At 42.3% G+C, this 26988-nt stretch overlaps 1 protein-coding gene across 1 annotated transcript in view; it reads left to right on the top strand.

Moving 5' to 3' along the window:
- The window catches only part of LOC147726592 (interleukin-6 receptor subunit beta-like), a 155507-nt gene extending 140324 nt beyond the window's left edge, over positions 1-15183 (top strand). Inside the window, exons 6-7 of the mRNA XM_086963478.1 lie at positions 11974-12055; positions 13782-15183. Coding sequence (XP_086819604.1) covers positions 11974-12055; positions 13782-14480 — 781 coding nt within the window. The 3' untranslated portion in view covers positions 14481-15183. The remainder of the gene's footprint in view (positions 1-11973; positions 12056-13781) is intronic.
- The last annotated feature ends 11805 nt before the right edge of the window (positions 15184-26988 follow it).

Here is a 26988-nt window from a genome sequence, read left to right as displayed (position 1 = left end):
GGTGCCTACTAGGGGAGTATGAGAAGTTTAGATATGAAGTCAAATACCTTATCCCAGAAGGGTATAACGCATTCGCATTGAATTAATAAGTGTTCTAGGTCTCCTGTTTTGTCATTGCAATTCCAGCAGAAGGGATCATCCCTAATATTGTGGGAGTAGAGTTTGGCTAGTGTCCAAAAGGCCCTGTGCAGCAACCAGAACTTCGTCTGGGAGAGTGTTGGGCTGATCTTATATCTCATGGTAGATTTCCAGGTTTCGGACCAATCTCTCTCCAAGATCGTAAAAGAGGCATGTGATTCCCAAAAGGATGTGAGTTTCTTATTGAGGGTAGAATGTTGTGGTCGTATTAGTTGGTAGATCCAGGATACATGGTGACCTCGTTTATGTTTTTAAAGGTAGCTCGGGAGGGAGGTAATGCTGAAAGTTTTGCTTTGTTTACCGCTGATTTTATTTTGAGGAAGTCATAGAATTCTAGTGAGTGTAGGTTGTATTTGGATTGTACTTCTTTGAAGGAAAGAGGGTAAGCTCTGTTAGAGAGTTGATGGGGCTAGTAGATACATTTAATAATCCATGATTCGTTGTGTAAGGTTTTTCCCTTATAGAATATTTTGTGGTTGTTCCAGAGGGATTCAAAATTAGATTAACGCTAATGTCCAACTTCTGTCAATCTTTAATAGGATGGACTTTGTGTTCTTTGTGTTCATCACTCGAGTGAAAATAGCTGCATACACAGATGATATTCTTGTGGTTACAGAGAATCCAGGTGAATCCATCAAAGCACTCATGTCCACCATAGAAAGATATTCGTTCCACTCCGGATATAAACTAAACCGGAATAAATCTGAAGTCACCCCGCTGAATATCCTCATCTCTTGTGAAATTCTAAGTGACTCGGGCCTCACATGGCAACCAGGATACATGAAGTACCTGGGGATTGGATTTGGCAGTACTATACTAGAAGCGCTCCAGCGCAACGAGGACATCACATTAGAGAAAATTAAAACCCTTCTAGATTCATGGCCACCTAGATTTATAACATGGTGGGGAAGGATCGAGGCCATCAAGATGTTGATCTCCCCACTAGTGAACTATCTAATCACTATGCTATCCCTCATATTGTCCGAGGAATTCCACAATAAACTAGACATCTTACTCTCGAAATTTTTGTGGAAAGGGAAGAAGGCAAGAATTAGTATAAAAAAACTCAAATTAGATAAATCATTAGGTGGGGTCATTCTAGCTGACTTTAAACTATACCAGACAGCATTTCTGGCAAAACAAGGCTCTTACTGGCTAGTGCCACCAGCCGAATACACCCCTGTTTGGCTATACATCGAGAAATCCATCTTTATGAATCTTACACCAGCGGCCCTATTAACCACAAAGATAAACTTGGTGTCTTCAAGAATTTTGAACCCCATTCACACCCTTATCCCCTTCCACAGCCTTATCCCAAGTTTTGTTGTTAATTCTTTTCCTGACCCAGCAAGCCTTTGCTTTTGACAATTTCAAAGGTTAATTTACAGCCATTTCGGCATTCTTGTGGTTTCTGGACTCATTTTTTTGTTCAAAGTCACCCATTGTTACTCATTTTCTAAAGGGACTCCAACATTTGTTCCCTCCACTACAGTTCATCATGCCGCAATGGGCCCTCAATCTGGCCTTGACATTTCTAATGTGTGCTCATTTCAAATCTCTTCACAACTGTCCACTCCATGTACTCCTTTAAGACAAAAACGGGTAACCGCTGCACCCCAAGGATAATCCGGTGTATACTGGTCTTCATGTTGTCACTGGAATTTTGGCATACTTGTGCGAGTCGGTTTTACCTCGTTGAGATATTTCCCCCTGAAGAAGAGCTACGGCTCGAAATGCATCGGGGACTTATTTCCAACGTGCTAGCAATATGCTAATGGATCATCAAATACCTCTTTGATGCTCTTCATTTGAATGAATTTCCAGATGAAATAATGATCATATGACATAATATGATTTAAACTTATGATTGAATAAATTTGGGACCACCTCAGTCAAGTAAATTATTTTTTTCTTTCAATTTTGAACTCAGCGATTTGGATTGCCAAAGAAGTGCTCTAGATTTTAATCTTTCACGGTAAAAGGCTTTTCTGTTGAATCACTCCATGCACTCGCCATCAAAATGTTTTTTCTGGCGGCCTAACATCAGCCAGGAGGGTCAGTGAAATCCAAACACTTTCCATGCACCCTTCCTATACAACTTTCTACCCGAACAAACTGGTTCCAAGAACCCATGCCTACTTTCTCCTGAAAGTGGTGACAACCTTTTTATGTGAACCAACATATCACGTTGCCTAACTTCTTTGCCCCGCCTCACCCTTCCAAAGAAGAGGGGAGAGTCCACTGAACCGAAAAGAACATTGTTCTTCTACAGTGCTCATATTGGAGAGTTCCGGGTGGACGAAAAACTTTTTGTTGGGTACGTCGGGGGCAGCAAGGAAAACCATGCGCAAATGGACCATCTCACTTCATCTAGTTCTCTGGACTAAAATTTGCTACACGCTGGTCAAGAAGCCACCCCCTGAGGGCTTACACGCTGATTCCACCACCGCCAAAGGCTGCGGCCAGTGCTTTAGCTGGGCGAGGTCCGGTCCTGAGTATCTGCTAGGCAGCAACTTTGATTCCTCTGCACACATTCACTAAACACTCCTGCCTGGAAAGTCCGGTCCATTGTTACGGGCACTTTACCGTTCAGCCCCCCAGGACCTCCTGGTCTAAATCTGTTTGCAGACCTTCCTCCAGAGAGGAATTGCGTGGGTATCTAATCTAAGGTAAGGAATCTGCGGCAATATGTCTCTATCAGATGATCAATCCACTTAACTTCGTAATGCTTTTTCTGGTGGAGACTCTGCCTAACCGCAGATTTCTTACTGATCCTTCCCACTGTTAAACCGGTTTCTTCACAAAGGCTACCCTTATGAGGTCCTTAGTGCTGCACACCAGTAACTTTCATGGCTCTGCGCCTCCGGTGTGTAAAGGTCGCTAAAAGTAGCTGATGTCAGCATGCTGGGGTGGTGCTTATCCCTGCATATCACATCCGGCACGGATGACGTAGAGCTGAACGACGCCGCCGACGACTGATGCACAAAGGTACTGCCCGAAAAGTTTCTGGATTGAGTCTGATGTCTCGGGATAATTCTAAGGTAAGGAATCTGCGACTAGAGGTCTCTTATCAAGTGCTTCTTCTCTGACATATTTAGCCCATTCTGAAAATAACTACTTACTGGTAAATCCTGCATCCAACGGAAGCACCTTCACATTACATATGCACAACTCTATACTTTCTCAAACTAATACACGTGTACAGAAATGCTATCTGGCGTGCACTTTGAATAAAACAATCTAGAGTTAAGATCACATTTATCTATCTCAAAGTAAGACTTATACAAGGGTGTAAGGTTGTTCCATTTAAAATAAAGGCACTGCCCTTCATACATAAGGTCAGAAACAAGGGGTTGAGATAGGTTTTTGAGTGCACATTATGGCAGGGGAGATCTTTGCTTGCTGGCTCTTTTCACTTAACCATGTTTGGGCTTCTTGCGGTGCTTAATTCTTTACATATATGTCAAGTCAAGTCAAGTCATAACATTTATATAGCGCACTACATACCCAGAGGGTTTCAAGGCGCTTGGGAAGGGGAGGAGGATTATTTGTCAAATATCCATGTTTTAAGCTGCTTTCTGAACGCTAGGTGATTCTGGGTGAGGCGAAGGTAAGCGGGGAGTGAGTTCCATGTTTTGGCAGCTAGGTATGAGAAGGATCTGCCTCCCATGGTGGTCTTGTTGATGCGAGGTACAGTGGCGAAGGCTTGGCTGGAAGAGCGAAGTTGGCGGGAGGGGGTGTAGAAGGATAGTCGAGAGTTGAGGCAGTCTGGTCCGATGTCGTAGAGTGATTTGTGTGCGTGGGTAAGCAGTCGGAAAGTAATCCTCTTATTGACGGGTAGCCAGTGGAGGTCTTTAAGGTGACCAGAGATGTGTTCGTTGCGTGGGATGTCTAATATGAGCCTGGCTGAGGCGTTTTGGATTCGTTGTAGTTTCTTCTGGAGTTTAGCGGTGGTACCTGCGTAGAGGGTGTTTCCGTAGTCCAGTCGGCTCGTGACTAGAGCGTGGGTGACTGTTTTCCTTGTTTCGGAGGGGATCCAGCGAAATGTTTTTCTGAGCATGCGAAGGATGTTAAAGCAGGAAGAGGATACGGCGCTGACTTGTCTGTTCATTGAGAGTGAGGAATCCAGGATGACGCCAAGGTTCCGTGCGTGGTCTGTCGGGATGGGTGCATTTCCGAGGGCTTCCGGCCACCAGGAGTCGTCCCATGCAGAGGGGGATTTACCTAAGATGAGGACTTCTGTTTTGTCTGAGTTCAGTTTCAGACGGCTTTGTTTCATCCATTCGGCGACTTCTTTCATTCCTTCGTGTAGGTTAGTTTTGGCGGTGCTGGGGTCCTTGGTGAGAGATAGGATCAGTTGAGTGTCATCCGCGTAAGAGATGATGTTGAGGTTGTGTTGGCGGGCGATGGCCGCGAGGGGGCTCATGTATACGTTGAAGAGGGTGGGACTGAGTGAGGATCCTTGCGGTACGCCGCAGATGATTTCAGAGGCCTCGGACTTGAATGGTGGGAGGCGGACTCTCTGAGTTCTTCCGGTGAGGAACGAGGTAATCCATTCGAGTGCTTTTCCTTGTATTCCGATGTTGCTGAGGCGTTGTAAAAGGGTGCTGTGGCAGACTGTGTCGAAGGCTGCAGAGAGGTCGAGGAGGATGAGGGCGACTGTGTCTCCATTGTCCAGTAGAGTTCGAATGTCGTCTGTTGCTGCGATGAGGGCGGTCTCAGTGCTGTGTTTGGCTCGGAAGCCAGATTGTGAGGGGTCGAGTGATTTGTTGGCTTCGAGGAAGGCGGCGAGCTGGTTGTTGACAGCTTTCTCGATGACTTTGGCCGGGAATGGAAGAAGCGAGATGGGGCGGTAGTTTTTGAGTTCGGTGGGGTCTGCTGTTGGTTTTTTCAGAAGGGCGGTGAGTTCAGCGTGTTTCCAGTCTTCTGGGAAGGTAGCGGAGTTGAAGGAGCAGTTGATGACGTCTCGGAGGTGCGGAGCTATGACGGAGTCTGCTTTGTTGAAGATGTGGTGAGGGCATGGGTCTGTGGGGGATCCAGAGTGGATGGAATTCATCAGGCGGATGGTGTCCTCAGTGGAGATTGGGTTCCAGGCGTTAAGGGTGTTAACGGGGGGAAGATGGTCAGCTGATGGTAGGGTGGGTTGGCTTCCGGGTTGGTTGTCAAAGCTGTTGTGGATGTCAGCAATCTTGTTGTGGAAAAAAGAGGCTAGGGAATTGCAGAGGGTTTGAGAGGGGGTGATGTCGTTGGAATTGGCCGAGGGGTTGGAAAATTCCTTGACGATGTTGAAAAGTTCCTTGCTGTTGTGGGCGTTGTTGTCAAGTCGATCCTTGAATGCTGTTTTCTTGGCTTTTCGGATCAGTTGGTGGTGAGTACGGATGGCGCTTTTGAAGGCGTCCTTGTTGCTGGTGGATGGGTCTTTTTTCCAGGCCTTTTCAAGGGAGCGGCACAGTTTCTTGGACTTCTTGAGGTCATCGTTGAACCATGAGGCCTTCTTGATGCCAAGTTTGTGTTGACGTTTTTTCAGTGGTGCTAAGGTGTCGGCGGTGTTGGATAACCAAAAGGTGAGGTTGGAGGCGGCTTCGTTGGCGTTAGAAGAGAGGGCTGGGGAGGTTTGAAGGAGCGATGTGGAGATCTGCTCCGTGGTGATTTTGTTCCAGTTTCTTTGTAGAGTATATACAACCTGGAAATCTCCGAGATGTGTACCCTGCTAGACTTTGTAAAACATTTGTCTTGTCAGTTGGTTGTAATGCAGTCTGCTACATACGCTCGTTAGCTCTTTCATGGTGTTCCATGGGCTGGCATATCTGGCCTTTTTTCATTTATTCTCCGATGCATAATCTTGAATCTACTTGGAAAGAGGAAGATGGGAAAAAGGTTACGTAGATCCCCCAATCTTAGACCCAAGATAGCAGAGCTTTCCCTCTGGTTAGACAGGCCTTACAGTCTCTGACACTATCAATCAATCAATCATTTGTAAAGCGCACTACATACCGGCGAGGGTCTCAAGGCGCTTTCTAATCAAAACAGTTAGGTATCCAGCTTTACTAAATATTCTCAACTATTTTACGGATTTAAAATCATTGTTTGAAAGTTGCTGAGTACATGTTTTACGCCTTAGGAGATGAAGGTATAGTTATGAACTTAAAGCTCTGTTATACCCTGGGAAAGCATGGGACATCTACAAACTGAAGCTCTGGAAGAGTTGGAGCACAGAGGCCTGTCATCCTCTAGAATAGCGAGGCTGCCAGACCTGCAAGTTCCACATCCACAGTTCAAAGATATATCAATAATACAGAACTTGTGATGACATAATAGCATTGGAAATGTTGTTAAAATGTGAAACTATGATGGGTTAAAATTTCCAATGGTTCAGTGATTATTGAAAAATCAACATGTATGACTGAATTTAATTAAAGTTTACTTTGAATGATAGATATGTATGATGTTCCTAAATACAGATGGATATTGTTGAACTAGATCCTTCCTTTTGTTCACAGAGAGAAAGTAATGCATTTGATTTAGTGAAAAATAGAAATAATATAAAATGATTAAAATAGTCGTTATTTCATACAGACCCATATCGCTTCTAAATGTTGAGGCGCGGATATTGGCCAAGGCCCTCGCCAATCGCCTCCTTCCATATATCACTAACTTGGTCCATCCGGACCAAGCAGGATTTATGCCGCATAGAGCAACAAGACACAACATTAGGCGTGCTCAGATGCCAATGGAGATGATGCGGGCCACAGGAACCCAGGCAGCGCTTCTACTGGCTGACATTGATAGAGCTTTTGACTCGTTGAGTTGGGTTTACTTGCATGCACTCCGGCCTCTCCTGAATCTGGGACCCAGGTTTTGTCGTACAGACTTCTTCAGCCTCCAGCTCGCCCAAGCAAAAAACCGCCCAAGGAAATTGTTTGAGTTAATCAGAACACAATCCAAAGAACAACCCCAGACAATCAGCACCATGGGCATTACACCTTCCTGTGAAGAATTCTCTGCTTTCTTTAACCAAAAAAGCGACAACATAAGAAGCGATCTCCTCAATGACGCAATCCTTTACTCCAACCCCCAACTCACAGCAGCGCCTGAACCAAAGAACAACGCTACATGGTCATCCTTTAGCACCTACTCCGAAGAAGAAATTGGCAGATTGCTCAGCACCCTGAAACCATCCAATCACCTAACTGACCCCCTTCCTGCAAGCGCTGTAAAAGACTTTACCCCTTTGCTCCTCCCACTCTGGACTAAAATCATCAATAGCTCTCTTCAACAAGGATCCATCCCTGATGCCCTCAAAGTCGGACAAGTCACACCTCTACTAAAAAAAACAACAGCAGGCCCCACTGATCTAAACAACTACCGCCCTAATACAAATATTCCCACCCTCGCCAAACTGTTGGAAAAATGCGTACAGCTACAACTGACTAAACACATAGACAAGTTTGATCTCCTCAACGCTCATCAATCAGGCTTCCGTGCAGGGCACAGTACCGAAACAGCCATGACGCACATAGTGGACGACGCCCTCCAAATCCTAGACCAAAACGAAACCTGCCTCCTCATCCTTCTGGATCTCTCCTCAGCATTCGACACAGTTAAACATGAGAACTTACTCGAACTGCTAAACACAAGAATGGGCATCTCAGGGACTGTTCTCAAGTGGTTCACCTCCTTTCTACACAACCGCTCACAAAGATTCAAAAGCAACAACCTGATGTCCTCTCCGGTACCTGTATCACTAGGCGTCCCACAAGGATCCTCCCTCTCCCCTACACTGTTCAACCTAGTTATGGAACCTCTCACTACTTTGCTACAGACATCCAATGTTCACTTCCACATGTATGCCGACGACACCCAACTCTATCTCAAAATACAATCCCCCAAGGACATCATGCTTCTGAACACCACGATCAGAAACACCCAGTCCTGGCTTGCAGAGAATCACCTCAAACTCAATGCCCTGAAGACTGAGTTCCTCCTGATCTCTCCTCCCGCAAAAATCTCCACGGCTCAAACATGGCTTAAGCAGTTAACAGCTTTAAATGTACAACCTACCGTCGTAGACTCAGCAAAATCCTTAGGCATAACACTTGATGCCAATCTCAACATGCAGCAGCACATCAGCAAGGCAACCAAAGGAGCGAACTTCCAAATCAATACCTTGAGGAAACTTAAAGCCTTCCTTCCAGCCAAAGACTTCCAAACTGCAGTACAATCTATAGTCATCCCGCACATAGAATACGGAAGCACCGCCCTCTGCGGGCTCCCACTAACAACTACGGCACCCCTTAGAGCGTCCCTTAACGCTGCAGCGAGACTCATCACTGGCTCAAAAAAACACTCGCATATCTCCCCTGACTTTAAATCCCTGAACTGGCTGCCTTTTGAAGCCAGAATACATCTGAAAATCGCCTGCATGACTCACAAGGCTGTACACCACAACTCGCCCAGCTACCTCACTCAAAAGCTGACAATCTCGGGTGGCTCTAGAACTACTAGAAGCACAAACAATCTTCTGCTGAAACCTCGAAGATTCAGAAAGGAAAAAACCTATAAACGCTCCTTTTCAGGAATGGCGCCCAGGATCTGGAACTCACTGCCTCCTGAAACCAGGCTCATCTCCTCCAACAAACTGTTTAAGAAAGAAGTAAAAGCGATCCTCATGGCTAAATACACATGATCTATTAACCTGTATCTCTCATGAATCCGCTCCGTAATACCGGCCTGACCCCTTGGTCTACTAGTACTATTTGTATTATGACTTATTTGATTGTATATGTTCCCTCTTTGTACTACTTGTACCACTGGTATTCTGACTTATTTGATTGTATATGTTCCCTCTTTGTATTTTGATGTACTACTGACGCACCTGTCTGACTTGCACACTGTACCTACACCACCTCAACCATCCCTACTTTTGTACTACTGATGCACCTGTGTGACTTTACATCCTGCACGCACCTACCTCAACTATGCCCACCTTTATGTTATCTCCAAAAACACTTGCAGCACGTTTAAATAAGTATATGCATACTTTTGTACTTTTATATTATTGGCGCAACGGTTTGACTATGTACCTTGTACTGACACTACCTCACCTATGATCTACCTCCGGTTTTTCTTTGACCTACCTATGTAACTATGCATATTGTACCTAACTACCTCAACTGCTACATGCTATTACTTCATCTCCCCCTGTAAAGCGCTCTGATATCTGCAAAGATCTTGTTCGCGCTATATAAAACTTTCAAAATAAATAAAATAAATACGACTGCTGTATACCGACTTGACGGCTTCAATAAGAGTGGCTGGGGCAGTATCCAGCGCCTTTCCTATCATAAGGGGCACCCGACAGGGGTGTCCCCTCTCGCCGTACCTGTTCGCCCTTGCCATGGATTCCTTGGCGGCGTGGGTGCGCATAGACGCGCAGATGAGGGCTTTGAATGGGAGGCCGGGCCATCGGACAGGATCGCGCTCTACGCGGATGACGTGCTTTTCTACCTCACGGACCTCAACAGGTCAGGACCGAGGGTCCTGGAAATTATGCGGGTGTTTGGGGAGGTATCGGGGCTCAATCTAAATGTGCGGAAGTCCACACTGTGGACACTTGAGGACAGTACGAAGCTGGGTGCCTGGGCATTGGGTTTGCACGGGGCGACTGGGGGCCTTAGGAATCTTGGGGTGTTTCTGACTGACATACCTGGAGTCTCGTGGGAGCGCAATGTCATTCCTGTCTGGGACCGGGTCCGGACGGAAATGAAAACATGGTCCCGTATGCCCCTGAATCTCTATGACCGCTCGGCCATTTTCAAGATGGTGGCCCTCCCACGCTTACTCTATCAACTACAGAACCACCACTACCCCATATCACCGCAGTGGTTTCGCCAGGTCAATTCGGCGCTGGGCCAGTTCCTCTGGGCTGGGGGTGCGGTGAGAGTGGCACTCCGTACCTGCTTCCTCTCCACATATTGCGGCGGCTTGGGGTCTTCGGATGTCCTGTCCTATTATCAGGCGTCCCACCTGTTGGTATTGAATGAGTGATGGTACGGGGATCGGGGTGATCCAGCTTATGCCCTGGAGAGGTACCTGATGGAACCGGACACCCTACGTACAGTATTGTACTCGGCTGGTAAGAGGAAGAGGCTCCCGGTGGTCTTCCAGATCTGGAGGCAGGCGCTTCACCGCATGGGATGGTGTAACAGACTGACCGCGGAGACTCCATTGTGGCGAAACGGTTGCCTACCGGCTCTGGCATCTTTACAGGGGTTCTGCGGCTGGGACGCAATAGGGATTTCGGCGTTGGGCCACGTAATGAAAGGCACAACCTTAAAATCATTCCAGGAGCTGAGGGACGAGTATAGTATGCCCCAGACCCAGTTCTTTAAATACTTGCAGTTCCGACATGCCATCTCTCCTTACCTGGAGAGACTAGACTCCTTACCCGAATTCAGCCCTCTGGAAGCTAAGGTATTTATGGGTGAATTAGAGGATAAGAAAATATCCCGCATCTACCAATCCTTGGTTACACACTGCTCCTCCTCTCTTGATAAGCTGCGGGCCACATGAAAGGGAGATGTGGGTGTGCTAGAAGAAAAGGGTTTGGAGGGAGGCCCTTGCTGCTCCTAGAGGTGCGGCCGTTGCCGTAGGATTACGATTCATCCAATTTAAATATCTACATAGAGCATACTATACTAGAGAGAGGCTGTGGCAAGCGGGCTTGATTGTGTCCCCTGAATGTCTGAGATGTGGTCGGGAGGTGGGCACTTTCCTACATACAGTATGGTCCTGTGGAGCACTGGAGAGATTCTTGACAGGTGTTTGGGACTGTTTGGCAGAAGTATTGGGCTGGGAGCTCCCCCGTACACCACAGCTGGGCCTTCTCCATGTAATGGAACAAGTGGGTGGCAACATTTATAAACAACATTTACTGCTCCTTGGCCTTACCATGGCCAAGAGGGATGTGGCCCGCGCCTGGAAAGACCCCAGGGCCCCCCCCTGTGGTAGTGTGGAAAAAAGGATTAGATTACTGTATGGGGCTGGAACGTCCAGTGTTTGAGGCCCGAGGTTGCCCCAGAAAGCACTACAAAATATGGAAGAGATGGGCGGAGTACAGGGGATTGTGGCTGGAACTGCCAGCACAGCGTGATGTGGATACAGAACAGATGCTTTAAGAACCTGGGTGGAGGAGAGTATGCATTGCCTGTTTCATAGTTATTTTATTGCTTGGACCTGTGAGGACATCGTGCAAAGGGTGCAAAGGGTTAGGGTGGGATCCGGGAGGGCGTAGTTAATACGGGATAGGGGGATAGTAGAGATGTCGTAAATATCCTTCATTGAACGATTGTATTGATTGCTATTCTGTGCATTTTGTTTTTATGCTCACAGCCCCTCCGGTGTTCGGAGTACTGTGGTTTATTTGCAATCTCTCTCAAGAAAACAATAAAAAATTTGTTCTGAAAAAAATAGTTGTTATTTAGGTTCTCCGATCTGAAGGTGGTTTAAGGAAATAATTCAATCTATGGTCAGAAATAGGGTTTTCTGTCCGAGGTGAGATTTCAATTTGACCGTATGTTAATTTATAGTTTGTTTTCTTATATTGTTTGTGTTAGGGAACTATTTGAAATATATAGAATGTGTTTAATTTGTATGGCCTGCATAAATCACCCTCTTAAGCTGTCTTACTTCGAAAGAAAATTGAAAACAGATTTTGCATTATTAAATGAAATCAATTATATTTCTAATTTTGGTTAAATAGTTTTACTATTATAAAATCATGGTCAATTAGTCATTTCTATGCTTTTTTGTCATTGATATTTTTTTTTCTTACAGGATAAAAAAGTATATTTGGCCAAATATACCTGATCCTTCAAAAAGCACAATAGTAAAGTTGTCGCCTCATACTCCCACTCGGGTATGTCATTTTTCAGTTTCTTTTAATAAGTTGTTTGCATACAGTCTTTAGTCCAAATAACAAAAATTCTAATGTGCATCCTTCACTCACATTCTTTCTTCCTTTTGACATTCTCCATAAGTAAGTCATTCTGTTCTCTTAAACTAAGCCTCTTTCTGATCTTAAACATATATCCAGGATTAATAATTAACAGTTTAGCCCCTAGCTAAGAGATAGTCATTCTGCACCCTCTGTACACTATGGAGAACACCATACAAAAGGTAAACCTCATTGCTTCGAGTTATACAGAGCAGATGTTCTACTTTTCTTGGTACAGCAGTTGCTCAAATCGCAATCCCACCAAGTTCCTCTGCGCCATTAGGGTCTCTAAATAAAACCAATTAATTCCTATATTGTTGATAGAAAGCCCTCTTAAATGACACTGTAGAGTAGCCTTCAATGTCATCCATGAAACAATCTTTTAGTTTAAGTAAAGAATCACCCTTTTGGAAATGTGATTCCATGCACCTAAAGAATGATTTCTCTATAAAATGATCGCCTCTCTACTCCCAAACTTAAATTCAGTTCAAGCTGGATTTCCCTCTGACATTCTTTTGCCCACTGGATTCAAGTTTCCATAAGTGGGATCTTATGCACATGTTGTCTTACCAGACTGCCACCCATATTGACTGTTTAATCCCATAATCTGATTCTGCCTTGGTCAGTGACTCTGAGACTCATAGAGATAAGGCCGTAAGAGTTAATGTTGTATACTTGTAAAGCGCACAGCTGCCCCAGCAAAGGGGCGTCCCGGCGCTGTATACCCATGGTTGGAGTAGGCACCAACGCGAGAATTATCGAGTCCGCTGACCATGGCTCAAGACCCTGCCGCGTCGGGAATCGAACCCTGGTCCCGGGCCGACCTCTGCTTTCGGGTCTGCCGCCTCTAACCAGTGAGCCACACCACTCCAAGAGTAGCACCATTTTGGCTTTTTTCAGTTATATCAGTGGTAGTTTTTTGTTGTATTTGGAGCTTCTATTTCTATTGCTAAATACATTCAGTAAGTACAAAAAGTTGCTTCTCATATTGTGACTTTTAAGTTTGTAACAGCCATCTTTCATGAGCTTCACCTTTTGCCTTCACGATCCCTACGTGTGCTCAAGATAGCTGTAATGGTTTAATGCGCCTATGCGAAATGGGCTGTAAATACTTCAGAATTAAGTTGTTCCCTAATGGCTGAAACTCATACTCCATGATCCTCTAATTCAGCATAATTTTTGTACTGGAGACATCAGCTTTTATTATACTTTTTTTAATTCTCATTTCTTTGATGAATTTCCTCTTGTTTTTCATTTTGTATATTTTGTAAATGTATTCTTATAAAGTTAAGAATATGCAACGTGTTATACCAGAAAGTCTCAACATTTTCTCTCAACTAAATGCTGATTGTTTTTACAGAAATCTTATCAAATATATTGTGTTGAATATTGTTTTGATTTATTTTTTTGTTAATTATAGCAGGCTTTTTTGGATGGAAAATTAAATGTTTTTGTATTCAGGATTCAACTCCTGTCATTTTGTATCCTTTAATCTGATTTTCTAATATATATTACAGTAATGTAATGCACAGCATCCCGATGCCATTCTCTGCTTGTTTCTTGTTCGTTAAAGTCTCCATACGAATTTACATAACAAATATCAGTGTACCATTGCTTGAAATACTAATTTGTGTTGTTTTGTATGCAGCACAACTTCAGCTCAAAGAATCCGGCCTACCCAGAAGAAAGCTTTACAGATGTCAGTGTGGTTGAAATTACAGCAGATGACAAAAAATCATTTTCAGAGCAGGACATGAAGCCATTGGACCTTCTGAAAAAGGAAATGAGTACCTCTGAAGGGCACAGCAGTGGCATAGGAGGGTCGTCGGGTATGTCATCTCCTCGACAGAGTGTCTCCGACAGCGAGGATAGTGAATCTGCACAGACCACCTCCAGCACTGTACAATATTCAACCGTCGTTCTCACTGGTTACAGAGACCAGAAGCCTGGCCTTCCTGCACATTCATTCTCAAGGTCAGAATCATCACAGCCACTGCTTGAATCAGAAGAAAAGCCAGATGACCAGCAAGTTCCAGAAGGGAGTGCATATAAGCTTCAGAGTAGCCCGTATTTTAAACAAAACTGTGGCCAAGATGAAAGGAGCCTAGAAGGGCCACAAAGGGAACTGTCTCAAGGACAGATGTCGCTAAACAAGGATGCTCTTGCTGGACATCATAGTGTTTTGCCAGTGGAGGAGTTGCTTGAAGGCCCCACAGGAAATGATTCACTTGCTGGAGGGGAAGTGGCGGTGGATTGTGAAACAATGGACTCAAATTCAGCTGCATGCGAGGAGACAAAAAGTTACCTACCACAGATTGTAAGGAAGGGTGGATACATGCCGCAGTGAAGAAATGTGACAGACACACCAACTACTTTGACTGTTGGTTGGCCTTTTATTTCAACACTTAATGTTTTATTGTTCTTCCCTTTAACTGGACAAGTGTTACCTCCAAGTATTTCAAGAACATGGGAAAAGATTGCCAGTCCCGAACCACAAAGTATTTCACTGGAAGCACTACACAGACTGCCTTGCTTTACTTTGTAATATTTGATTTGTGCTTTTATTGCATTTATAACAAAACTGACTTTTATTGAACCAAAGATTTACTTACCCACGTTTTTAAAATGGTAAGAAACCTGGTTCGGACAGTGGAGAAACTTTCTAATCTAAACTACCGTTGGCACACAGTTAAATTTCAGTAGCATAAAAATGACATTAAATGTTATTAATGGTGTGTGGAAACTTAGTTATACGGTTATCGTGTGGCTAAGAAACTGCTAAGCATCAACAAAGGAGTTTTATGGGTGCTTGATGTTGTGCCACAGTTTTGGAAGCCTAACATTTCAGGTGTTCAAGAATATTTCTAATTTTAATAACAAAAAGTTTTTTCTTTATACAATGCTCGTCACATCTTAAATATTTTCCAGTGTAGGTGGAGTGAATTTTGCTGTAATTCCTTAGCTGAAGGTATACAACCTCAAGACATGTAACACTCTTCTAGAATGAAGCCTTCTGTATTGTCTACTATTGCTTAAATTACATTCTTATTAGTTCCAAACCGATCACATATGGTCATATAATTAGAATTTAGGAACAAATAGTCGTTTAATTGCCCTTTGTATTCAGTTTCACTAGATGTGCCTTCCTAAGTGGTCAGCCAAAGAAATATATATATATATATATTCACTGAAAAAACCATAGGTTTCACACCAGTTATAGTTAGCTGGAAATTTTACTGATATAAAACCATTGAAATTCCCACGTTATAGTTAGTCGGACTCACTATAACTTGCGCGTGCAATGCACTGCTGATGACATCACATATTACATCACTCATGACATGGTCAGTGACATCACTTATGACACCATCCAGTGAATGTGTGTCTTTCTGAAAAATAAATATTAGTGAGTTATGTTTAAATATTTAAATTCATTTATTAGTGTTTCACTTTGTGTATAAGTGGCTACATGTGTTGGTAAGTAGCTACATGCGTATGTATATGGGTTATTAGATGTTTCTCTTAGTATCAGTATGAGTGTCTATATGGTTTGGTGGGGGTATTACTTAGCACATAGATGCATGAGTGACTGACTCGCTGTTTGTATGTGTTTTGAAGACAGCATATGTGCAGGACTGTATGGATGGATGAGTGTGTATATGTGTTTGTTAGTGAGTGAATGACTGTCTCACTAGTGTCTTTATCAGTAACTACATATGTTTTAATCTAGTATATGTGAATATTGATGTATATAAGTGAGTATATGTGAGAGTAAGAGATTGTAAGAGTTCCTGTTTAAATAAGTATGTGTTTCTATAAGTGATTGTTTAAGAGAATAAATATGTGTAATTTTCAATACAAGTAAGGTGGAAGTGTGTGTATAACTCTATATTCAAATAAATGGATGTTCAATAGTTTATTTGCACGTGTGAGTATGTGTGTGAGTAACTTTTGGATGACTGTCGGTGTGTAACAGGATGTATAGGTGTATCACTTCATATGATAAGTGAGTATATGTATGAGTGACTATATAGAACTGTTGGTGAATGACTGGATGTGCATATAGATGGTGGAATTACTGAATTGCTTGTTGTAACTGGTATGGGTATATCCACTTTTTGGAAAATATTAGTTTCTATTTTTGAATATGTGTTTCAAGGGTTACATTATAGCGAAAGGAGGTCTGTCACTGTGTCACAAGGATGGTGTCATCAGTGATGTCATGACTGATGTCACTGACCATGTCATGAGTGATGTAATATGTGATGTCATCAGCAGTGCATTGCACGCGCAAGTTATAGTGAGTCCGACTAACTATAACGTGGGAATTTCAATGGTTTTATATCAGTAAAATTTCCAGCTAACTATAACTGGTGTGAAACCTATGGTTTTTTCAGTGAATTTAATAGGTTTTTTAAAAGCTAATTCCTAACTATAACTGGTGTGAAACCTATGGTTTTTTCAGTGAATTTCATAGGTTTTTTAAATGCTAATTCCTAACTTTTTATTCATACTCATACCTATGTGTTTTTTAGTGAATTGCTAAAGTATGTTTTTGTAAAAATGAACACTATAATGTATATTGAGAAGGTATGCAGCTAGCAGAAATTTTCATAACCTTGATTTATCAAATGTGGAAATCAAGTGGATTGGCCACAGAGGATTAAAATGTCACCAATTGATACCATTGGTGAAAACCTTTTTGCATCTGCCAGAACCTGACCTTATAATTGTGCACTGTGGTGGAAACGATCTAGGCACATTAACTGGGGTAGGTCTGGAAATGCTATTAAAGGACACCTTTCATCAATTGATGATACTTTTTCCCCACACTGCCTTGGTATATTCCAATATATGCCAAAGACAGAAATGGAACTGGTCCAACCAATTTGGTCCACAATTTGAGAAAGCACGAAAACATGTAAATAAATCTGTTTCTGCTTACATGAGAGACTATGGAATGGGTTCATTATACAATAATAACTTGCGTTACAACATGCAAGACATCTACAGAGGAGATGGAGTGCACTTCTCAGATGAGGGGAATAGAATATTCCTCCTGAATTTAAGAATGTGTATTGGAACCTACTTGTAGGTACCTAAATCAACCACAGAACCCAAAAGCTCTTTTCAGAGCTACCCTAACTCTGATCATTCAAAGCGTTTATTTTTTTCTAACTTTTTTCACTATTTTTCACTAAAGTACGCTTTCGGGTACGCTTAAAGGTGCGCGCACCAGGCGCTACCCCCGCGAAAAATTAAAGAATTTTTTTTTTTTTTTTTTACGTTTATGAGCCTCCTAAGCCCCCCTCAGAAAACCTAGAGGGTCAAGAAGTCTCTACAGTTCCCCCTTCTATCCATTCCGAACATTGTTTACCCTCCATCTTGTGTCTCGATTGTTCCGAAACACAAAATGGAGGACTCCCGTAACGCTGCCAGTGCGCGTAAAGGAGCGCGCACCGCTAAGCGCTCGTTAAAAAAAGGTGGGAAAGCAATTTACAAAAAAACCACTGGAGACACTTTCATCAAATATAGAATAGGCCCTACTACATAGCAGTCCCTACCATTTGCCCAAATTTGGTGAAATTCCATTGAGACATTTAGGCTACAGGCCTGTCTAAATATCCTGAGGTAAATTACATGACAAAAACACACTTGTAATGTTAGAATTTACAACCAATTAAAAAGTATCTCTCATTTTCTACGATTTTTTCCTGTCGTTTGATTGGTTAAGTACAACAATATATATAAAAGAAGAGAGGGAAACACAGCCATTTTGACTACTGCTTCCTGAAGTACACTTGAAAACAAATTTCACTGTCAACTTCAACTAATTTCTCTAAGGTAACTTCTAATTATGGAAGTATATTGTACACGTTAAGTTTATTTCTTAAAAAATATTCTGTTAGTGATATGCTATCCCTCTTTAATAGTTAGAGATAGACATAGACTTCTCTGTAATAGTTATGGATTGAGTTAGGCTTCTCTGGTATACTAGCTCTACTAATATAGTTAATTTATATGCAATTTTCAGAAAGAAAATGGAAGGAGAAAATAAGGCAAATGATACTTCTATCAAAGTAAAGGTGGAAAAACCAGAAGATGAAAAAAAAGAAGTTGATTTCATGGATGACTCTTTGGATGAACAGTTTATAGAATGTTTGGAAGAAATTGAATCATGTACATATAATTATGAGGAAATTCCGGACAATATTATGTTAGAAATTTTATTAAATTATGAAAAAGAATCAGAGGAATAAATTTATCTTTAATAATTTCAATTGTTTCAGACAATATTCTTTTTTATATGTAATTCATGAAGTATTACCAAAAATGTTTAAAATATAAAGTGAGACTTATAGTATACTGTTCAACTATTTTTCTGTTACATAGTAAGTTTACTCATACTTACTACCTTTCTCCCACTATATTATCTCATATGAATATTTTACACCTCATTTTCATAAGTGAACAGGACAGACTACTCATGATCCCCTAGAAATTCTCAGGGAGTGCTTAAAAGATCTTTTTCACCAAAGTACGCGTACGAGTACGCTTAAAAGTGCGCGCACCAGGCGCTCCCCCCGCGAAAATCGAAAAAAAAAAAAAATTTTTTGAGGCCCCGCGGTGCCCTTTAATGGCCCCCATATCAAACCTAGGGGGTCAGGGGGGGTCTACCCTGCCCCCTTATGGTCAATTCCACCCTTTGTTTTTGCCACCTCTTATGACTAGATTTTACCGATAGACAAGATGGCGGCCGCTCCGGACTGTTTAGAATGTTTACAGACAACTGAGAGCCAATCAGCTTTCTGCGCGCAAGTCGCGTGTCGCGCCGGGAGCGCTCACGGGTGCGCGCACGGGAGAGCGCCTATAGATATATATATTTTTTTGAACCTAAATTACTCAAAATCCACTGGAGCACATATCTTGAGACATAGCAAAGGCACATCGGGCTACCAGTCCCTACAATTTTGCCAAGTTTGGTGGAAATCCATTCAGCCGTTCGGGCTAAAAGTGAAATCAACCGCCCTATGGAAATTAACATGGGGAAAACGCGTTTTGGGACCCCCCTTTTATCTCGGCCCCCGCTTGACGAATCCCCCCCAAACTTTCTGGGAACGACCGGACCGCCATGAGACCATTTTCCTGAAAATTTCAGGCAGATTCGACAACCGGCGCCAAAGTTATTCAAAATAGAATGTTGAGATTTAACATTGAAAATTATCCTAACTATAACTACCTACTGGCGACCGCCAGTAGGTAATATATATATATATATATATATATATATATATATATATATATATATATACACACACATTGAGAGAGAGATAGATATGTGTTTTTTTTCAGGTTGTGTGTATATACGTTGATGTAATGGAAACAAAAACATGTGGATACATTACTTTTTTCTAATAGATACTTCTAACTGCAGATTCCTCACCTTTTGAATGTTCTCCTTCCGTCAGACTAGACCCGGAAACCTTTGAGCATATCTCAGCCTGTTGGCATGTGGTGACGTTTTGCTCCAGAAGTTACGTGTGGGACCTATGTATATGCCTCCCCAGTGCACTGACATCAGTCTGTTGCTTTCTGCACCATTGGACCTGGATTAATAGCTACCTATCTTTAATCAGAGACCAGTTTACCTCATAAAATCTTTTTGTAAATCTAGTGTGCAAGGGAATTGTCCTCTCCTCGTAATAACCTCTAAGGACTGCTGCAAACAAGTGTTTGTGACAGATCCTCATTGGGTTTGCCTGGGGTTCAGCTATAATTTTAAAGGCCTGCAGTGACTGCTCATTGGTAAACCCGAAGGCCATATTAGACCGCGAGGTGAAATTATGTCACCATGCGTTGGAAAACTTAGCAACGAGGTCAGTCCAAGTCGAAGGTTCTGCCGTGGACTTTTTCCAGTTATGAAGTCCAAGAGTAATTCTCGAAGTCGGCCATCATAGCTCTCCAGTTCTTCAGGTATGTAGGGAAAAGAATGTCATAAAAAGTCCAACCGGGACTCTGGCCCTTCCCACTACTCTCACAGTCCTGAGAAGCTGTGGGGGGTTGTTACCATGCCTCTCGATCTTGCTCCCGAAGTCCATGCCACATATAACCAAAGTTTCCAGAGCTGTCCCAGACACCAAGGTAGATCAAATAGTGATGCAAGGCTATGCTTATACCCTCTGGCCCATTTTCGGGTTGCAATTAGCAGAGACGCCTTCCTTCTGGGGTACCGCCGGCAGGGTTGCCCTCGGCGCCAGTTGGCCCCTTCCAATCCATCACTGTCTCCTTTTTCTCCCATTCCAACGCTACCTCTGGTGCCACTCTCTTGCCTGGTCCTGGAGCATCAACGCAAATGCCTACTCCATCGGCACTGGGGGACGAGGTGCCCATTGTGCTATCCGACTCAGAGGCTGCGCCATTACAACCTTGACCTAGGCTGCGTTCTGCTTCTTTTGAGGCGCCGCCTCCTCTGCTTGACTTGCCACCACCAAAAGTAAGGTGATATACATTGAAGTCCTTATTTGCCACCGATCGAGATAATAATTATGACGGGGGTGATAAATTAGTTCTGTTAGTGTTATATTCAGATAAACAGTGACAAAGAGGTGGCTATATTTATATGCAGTAAAATACCTTGGGTTAAGAACGTTGTAGATAAGGTATAAGATCTAAAAGCCTCTGAAATTGTGCAGTTTTGATCACCATTTCGTCTATATGAAATTTTATAGGGATGTAGTTTAGTAAGTGTGAATGCTACTCTTAACGTTTGCCTAGTGCTTCTTGAACTGGTCAAGCAAGATTTTATTAGAATAAAGGCATTTACCACTCTTATTGTATTTACCCATTGCCAAGCTTTGTTTTAAACTCATCAGTTCAAACAATTTTCTTAAAGAGGTTCCAGAACCTGCAACACTTGTTTCCCTGAGTAGGCAAAAATAATCTGTTGGTCAGCCTATTAAATCGAGAAGTTCTCAAGCGGAGTCCTATTTCTCGAATTGTGGGTATCCCCCTGTTATTGGCTGTGCTGTTTTTTGTTTTTTTGCTAAATATTTATTTTTTCAGAAAGGGCAGCAGTTATCAGCCTTCAAATTAACACTTTTCTTATCTGGGCTCAGTTTAATCGTAAAGTAACTTTATACGTTTGATGAAATCTATTATTATAGTCTTTGCATGTGCTTCATGAAAATTTTAAATGGTGACTAATTTCTTATTTTCCTCCGGACCTACTTTTTAACGATATTTAGTTTTGTCAAGTATTTACTTTAGGTTTGCTGGTTATTGGTTTACATATGTGACTTTTAGATATGTTAACTGCTGCTTTTCTACCTCATACTCCATGTTGAAGCACTATCTTAATGCCACTTTCTGTTTTAAGTGTGGTTATATCCAGTTGAAAACTGGAACATCAGTTTGATGCAATCAGCCTGATGTAGAAACGTGGAATGTGACAGCAGTGTTACCAAGGAGATCTGGAGGCTCCTGTAGTTATGCATGCAGTGTCTTATTGGATGCTGGGTCGGTTGAAAGTTTATCGCTTCACAATGCGGAATTTATTTGGAAATTTTAGCATAAAATGCAGTACCCTGGTTATACACGGAAGGAAAATCTTACAGTGCTTTACACAAGTACAGAAATCCTTCCCTTTCATTTTTGTTAATCTTCTACCATATATCGTGACAGAAAGACTTTACACATGATTTGGTTAAAAGCAGCGATGAATTGTAAGAATATTTTTTAAAAAAAAGAATTTCGAGCAGAATAATTTTTCCTCTTAGATCACATTTTGAACCTGAAGGTACATGTTTCAGATGGAATGTTCAAATACAGCACTAAACGCCACTTTCGAAAGTAATCGTTCATCATAGTTAACCTTTCTAGTGTAGCATCATGTTATTTCACTGTTGAGGAAGGAATGTGGCATGTGTGCATTGTTATAGTGCTCTCAAGCACAGGCTCACCTTTTATTTTACAATTGTTTTTTTTCTGATAGCAGAGAAACATGAATCATAGCTCACAAGAATGTATATTCTTAAGAATATATGATGTGTTCAGTTCCTGAGGGTTAGTTGTGCCATTATTTAAATGCTCATGGATACACAGCAGAATATTGTTTGCTCTACCTTAGCCTTGAATTTGTAATTCATGTTCTACACAGTAAGGAAACATTCATGTTGTTTTGTTTAATTTTTTACTGTTTCGTTATTTATAATTTTCATATAGTATTACAGAGTGCTCACTTTAGAATAACATTAGAAACTTGGGTGTGAAAGAAATAACATAAGATTGTTTTGTTGAACATTTCTTATGCCAGCATTAGCAATGCTGAATATCTTTTGTGGTGTCAAAGAACCAGGAGATAGTGGCAGTAGTGGGTTGGAGCTCACCTAAGACAGACAGACATATGCTATATTGTCCCCTGCTTCTCTGTAAACCACCTGGCTGTCGTCCCTTCTACCCACACGGTTTCATGTTACTTCCTTTAGATGAGGTATTTTCCTGTGGTGCACACTTCCCTGTTCATGTTTAGCTAGCTAATGAGAGTTCTCCCTTTTATACCTCCCACCCAGGTCTACAATTTCATTCAGACAGTCCTAAGAACATAAATTGGATCTAAAATCACAGTAGTACTGCATTTAATTCAGAACACTGTGGTCCTTCTAGTCTTTGACCTCAAACAAAGACACTCGGGGTCAATATGTGAAAATTCTCTCCATGGTTTTCTTCAGAGGCCAGTGTTCCCTTCATTCTTCTGTGCTTAACATTTAAATAGCCTCATGTCTAGCCTCTTTCTTACCGGGAGAAAAGTGTCTGTCTGGTATGAGCAGATTTGCTTCCTAGGGTCAGCTGATCAGCTGCAGTTGGTCTCCCCAGCAGTAGATGCCAATCTTGGGACTATAAATTTGCAGTCTTTTTCCCTACATCTCTCTAACACCCTGCCAGTGAATGTTAATCTTGTTACATAGTTACTTGCATTGACAAAGGTGGTTACAATCTCCTTTTTTATAGTAAAATCCTTACCCTCTCCAACTGTTCATTCCCGAGCTGCAAGAGAGTTTCGCCATGGTGTTGACCAATATAAATAAATACAATAAAAATCAACTCTGTCATCTACGACTTTAGGGACATTTCATTGTGCCTGTTAGTACTTAATATTAATTGCTGATACATGGGTACTATTTTGGAGCTGTGTCGATGTTTTGAGTGATTCTTCTGGGCTCATTCAAGTGGCACATGGTGTCAGAAAATGTATCCTAGCAACTCTGCTTCTGGCGGTAAAAAGGAGATGAAAAAGTGGTTTGGGTGCCTATTAGGACGGAAATGTTTTACATTCAGGAAAAGGAAGAAGAGGCTATTTTAACCTAAATATACAACATATTTGCGCTTTCAAGGTTGTGCAGGAGAACAATTGCCCATATAATTTAAAAAAGAATAATTTCTCCCTGCATTACTGACTTCATTAAAGTATTTAAAAATAGCCTACTTATTTAATGCGTTTTCCTCTATGGCTTGGTGAGGCGACTTGTACCTCCGAATTACCTCTCGGCACTTCTGAGCGGAGTGGCTGCACAAGGGTGTTGCAGTAATGCCTCTTTAATGAACTCTCTGTTTGTGGTCCATGTCAAGTGAATGATTTATGCATAAATGATCCGCCTGAAAAGGCAAAAAGAAAAGTATTATGCATCCATGCTCATTCTTGTTACATTTCAACATTTATGCATTTCAAATGTATTTCAAGAAAATACAAATTGCATTTCAACATTAATGCATTTCAAATGTATTTCAAGAAAATATAAATTGCATTTCAACGTTAATGCATTTTCAAATGTATTTCATGGAGAGAAAAAATTGCATTTCAACATTAATGCATTTCAAATGTATTTCAGGAAAATAAAAAGTAAAATGTCATCCATATTTTCCCTACAATAAGTATATTTGAGATTTTTTTGTTATGCCGCTATTATGGGGAGAGAATTTTTTCAAATGTGCCAATATATCTGATTGTAAAACGGATCCATACGTTTTCAGCGGTAGGGCATCTAGTAATAGTAGCTAAGGCATGCAATCCAAATATTATAATCCTTAAATTGTATACCTTAGTTATGCTCTACAATGTTCGTCACTTATTCACATTTCATAATACTGCACGTCACCTTGAAGTAAAGGAATAAACAGCCATTGTATATCATTAAATGCTATTATGTTAAGCATTTAGACGACTATCGTCTATATTCTGTCTGTCTTTTTTTATTTCTTATAACATATTGCAGATGAAATAATTTGCTAGCCTAATGGCCAAAAGGGTCAAAGATTAGTCCGTGTTATTTAGGGTGGTGTGACCATCACTAGATTGCATGTGATTTGTATTTGAGGTACACCCTCATTTCAAATTGCAGTGCCAGGACCTCCAACTTAAGGATGTGCCATGTAAATGTGGAATTTCACGACACATCTTTCTTGTAGGATATATTTTGCAATATTTTGCTTAGATGTTTTTATGTCTAGTTTCCGATGGGACTATGATTTCCTGCAAAGATATGTCTTGCTATGTTATTAGATCTGGCTTTCCATGACAATGTGGGTGTTTGCAATGTCATTATGCCCTTTTTGCATAAGCAATGAGGGCAGTTGACTTGTCGTTGTGCAGAGCCATTTTCCTCTGTGCCCTCGTCAACTTTACAGTGCAAAACATAGTTTGTACCTGAAAGTTGTTCGATGCTGACACTTGCATTGCTTTATGTCTAAGCCTGGGCAGAGTTCTGCTACGTGGAACTCTACGAAGTGCAAAAAAACTCCGCCGCACTACGCGGAGCTCCGCAAGTGGCTGAGTGTGTTGAATAAATGCTGCTCAGTGATTTTCAGTACCAGGTGCGTGGCTGTGTTGTCCTATCATAGTGAACAGCACAATGCACAGAGCAATTGGGCGCTGCTTCCTTTCTGCCGCTCGAGTAGATTTATACTCGAGCGGCAGCTTTCTATACATGCACGGACAGTTTCTCAACGCGAGCGGTCGCAAGCATATGCGATCACTCGCAATGAGAAATCAGACCGCCTGCGTTGAGAAATCGCAATGGGAGGTTGATTTTCCACGCTTTCACTCGCCAACTTGATATTGACAATTGCGAACAAGGAAAAATCTCGCCGGGAGGTGGATTTTGCTCGCTCAGGCTCTCCAACTTGACGTTGATGAACGCGAGCGAGGGGAATAAACTCTGCAAGCTCGCGTAACGGGGAGTGCGGAAATCTCCGCAAAATCCACGAGCGGAGTCGAGTTCACCGCCCAGACTTACTTATGTCATGAAGTGCTGCTTAGCTTTGCACCTACCCTAATAATTAATAAATGTGGAACTGGTTTTCCTTGCACTGTGTTCAAGTCATGACATTTAGATAAGAATGGCAAGCGTCGCTCATTAGTCTAGTCCCCAGTTGTTACTGCCTTTCGTTCCCTGTCAAGCCACACAATTCTTTTTAGATCTTGTCGACGTCAATTGCGAGAGCTATTGTCCTCTTAAGACACACACTACACACCTACATCTACAGAAAGGATCTTTTGGACAGCTCCTTTCAGCCATTGGCCACTTTAGTTCTGCTGACTTTAGGCTCTGGATCTTAAGGATGTCAGTCAATGGCATTTGGTAACAGCAAGTTGATATCAGCCATGGGCATTTTGTGGATGTAAACACTCTAAAAGTAGTGCCTCCTCATCATTGTGCCATCAGCTTCTGCGCACCAGGTCTTGAATGCTGCATGGCTGCTTGCCGTCACTCTTGTGTTGCTCCACACGGCCTGTCGTTTAATGCATTCCCGGTGGGTTCTATCCTACCGCTTTCACTGCACTGTGGGGTAAACCTTTCCAATTAAGCAGGTTCTATCATGCTGCTCTTCATGCTCCCTCCTGAGTGGTCCTTTTCATGAATTCCAGTCGTTCTGAACCTTGCAGCTGCACTCATTCTTCCCGCCAGGCCGCTTCTTTTCCTGTATGCCCTGCAGGTTCCACAGTGCAGCTTTCGCTGCTAGCCATGCTCCTTTTGGGCATAGTGCACTTCCCACTCCTCTCATGATTGTGAGCCCTTTGCATGCCTTGAAATCAGAAGAACATTGACATTTTCATTGAACATTGCCGTTACCACATGCAAGGGCCCACACACCTCATGCCTCATTTGGACCGATTTCTGATAACTACCTCCATGATCCTGGGGACAAAGTTGCCCAAACCTATACCGACGATAAATGGTCTGAGTACCTCCAAGTTGCCAGTTGCCTGGACTCCTTACTAAACAAGAGAATAGTTCCTCCTCCATACCCGCTACAGAAGATAGTGCCTCCTTCGCAATGGCCATGCCGAGGCCGTTTACGTACAGTGCCCGCAATGGAGGTAAAGACCAGTGTCTCACTGAGGTGCTTCAGCCTGGGCAAACCAATATGGAGCCTTTACTTCTACTATTCAAACAGACCTTTTTAGGTGTGAACAGTTAAATTGCATTATAACATTGCCCTGCCATGGGGGATCCTGACTTTTTAACTTTATCATTTCGGAAAGCCTCGAAGTGCAGGCCTCAATGAGTAAGGTCACTTAAAATACATTCAATATCACACCACAAAACTGGTAACTAAAGCTCCTAGAAACATTTGGGAAGCACGTGTTTTACTTGGCCCTACGTTTGATACTCGAAAATACAGAGAGGGTGAACGCCACAACAGGACCTTAGTGTGGCTTCTAAGAGGGATTGTAAACCTACTCTAGCACACGCCTTGACAACTGACCCTGAGAACAATATAACCGGTAGCACTAAAGTACTCCAAGCCTTCCAACCATGCTGTACAGATGTATACACCTCTACAGCCCCCATAAGCCA

The sequence above is a fragment of the Lissotriton vulgaris genome, chromosome 3_1 (assembly GCF_964263255.1).
Source record: "Lissotriton vulgaris chromosome 3_1, aLisVul1.2, whole genome shotgun sequence".
Classification (NCBI taxonomy): domain Eukaryota; kingdom Metazoa; phylum Chordata; class Amphibia; order Caudata; family Salamandridae; genus Lissotriton; species Lissotriton vulgaris.
This window is presented reverse-complemented; position numbering and strand designations above follow the sequence as displayed.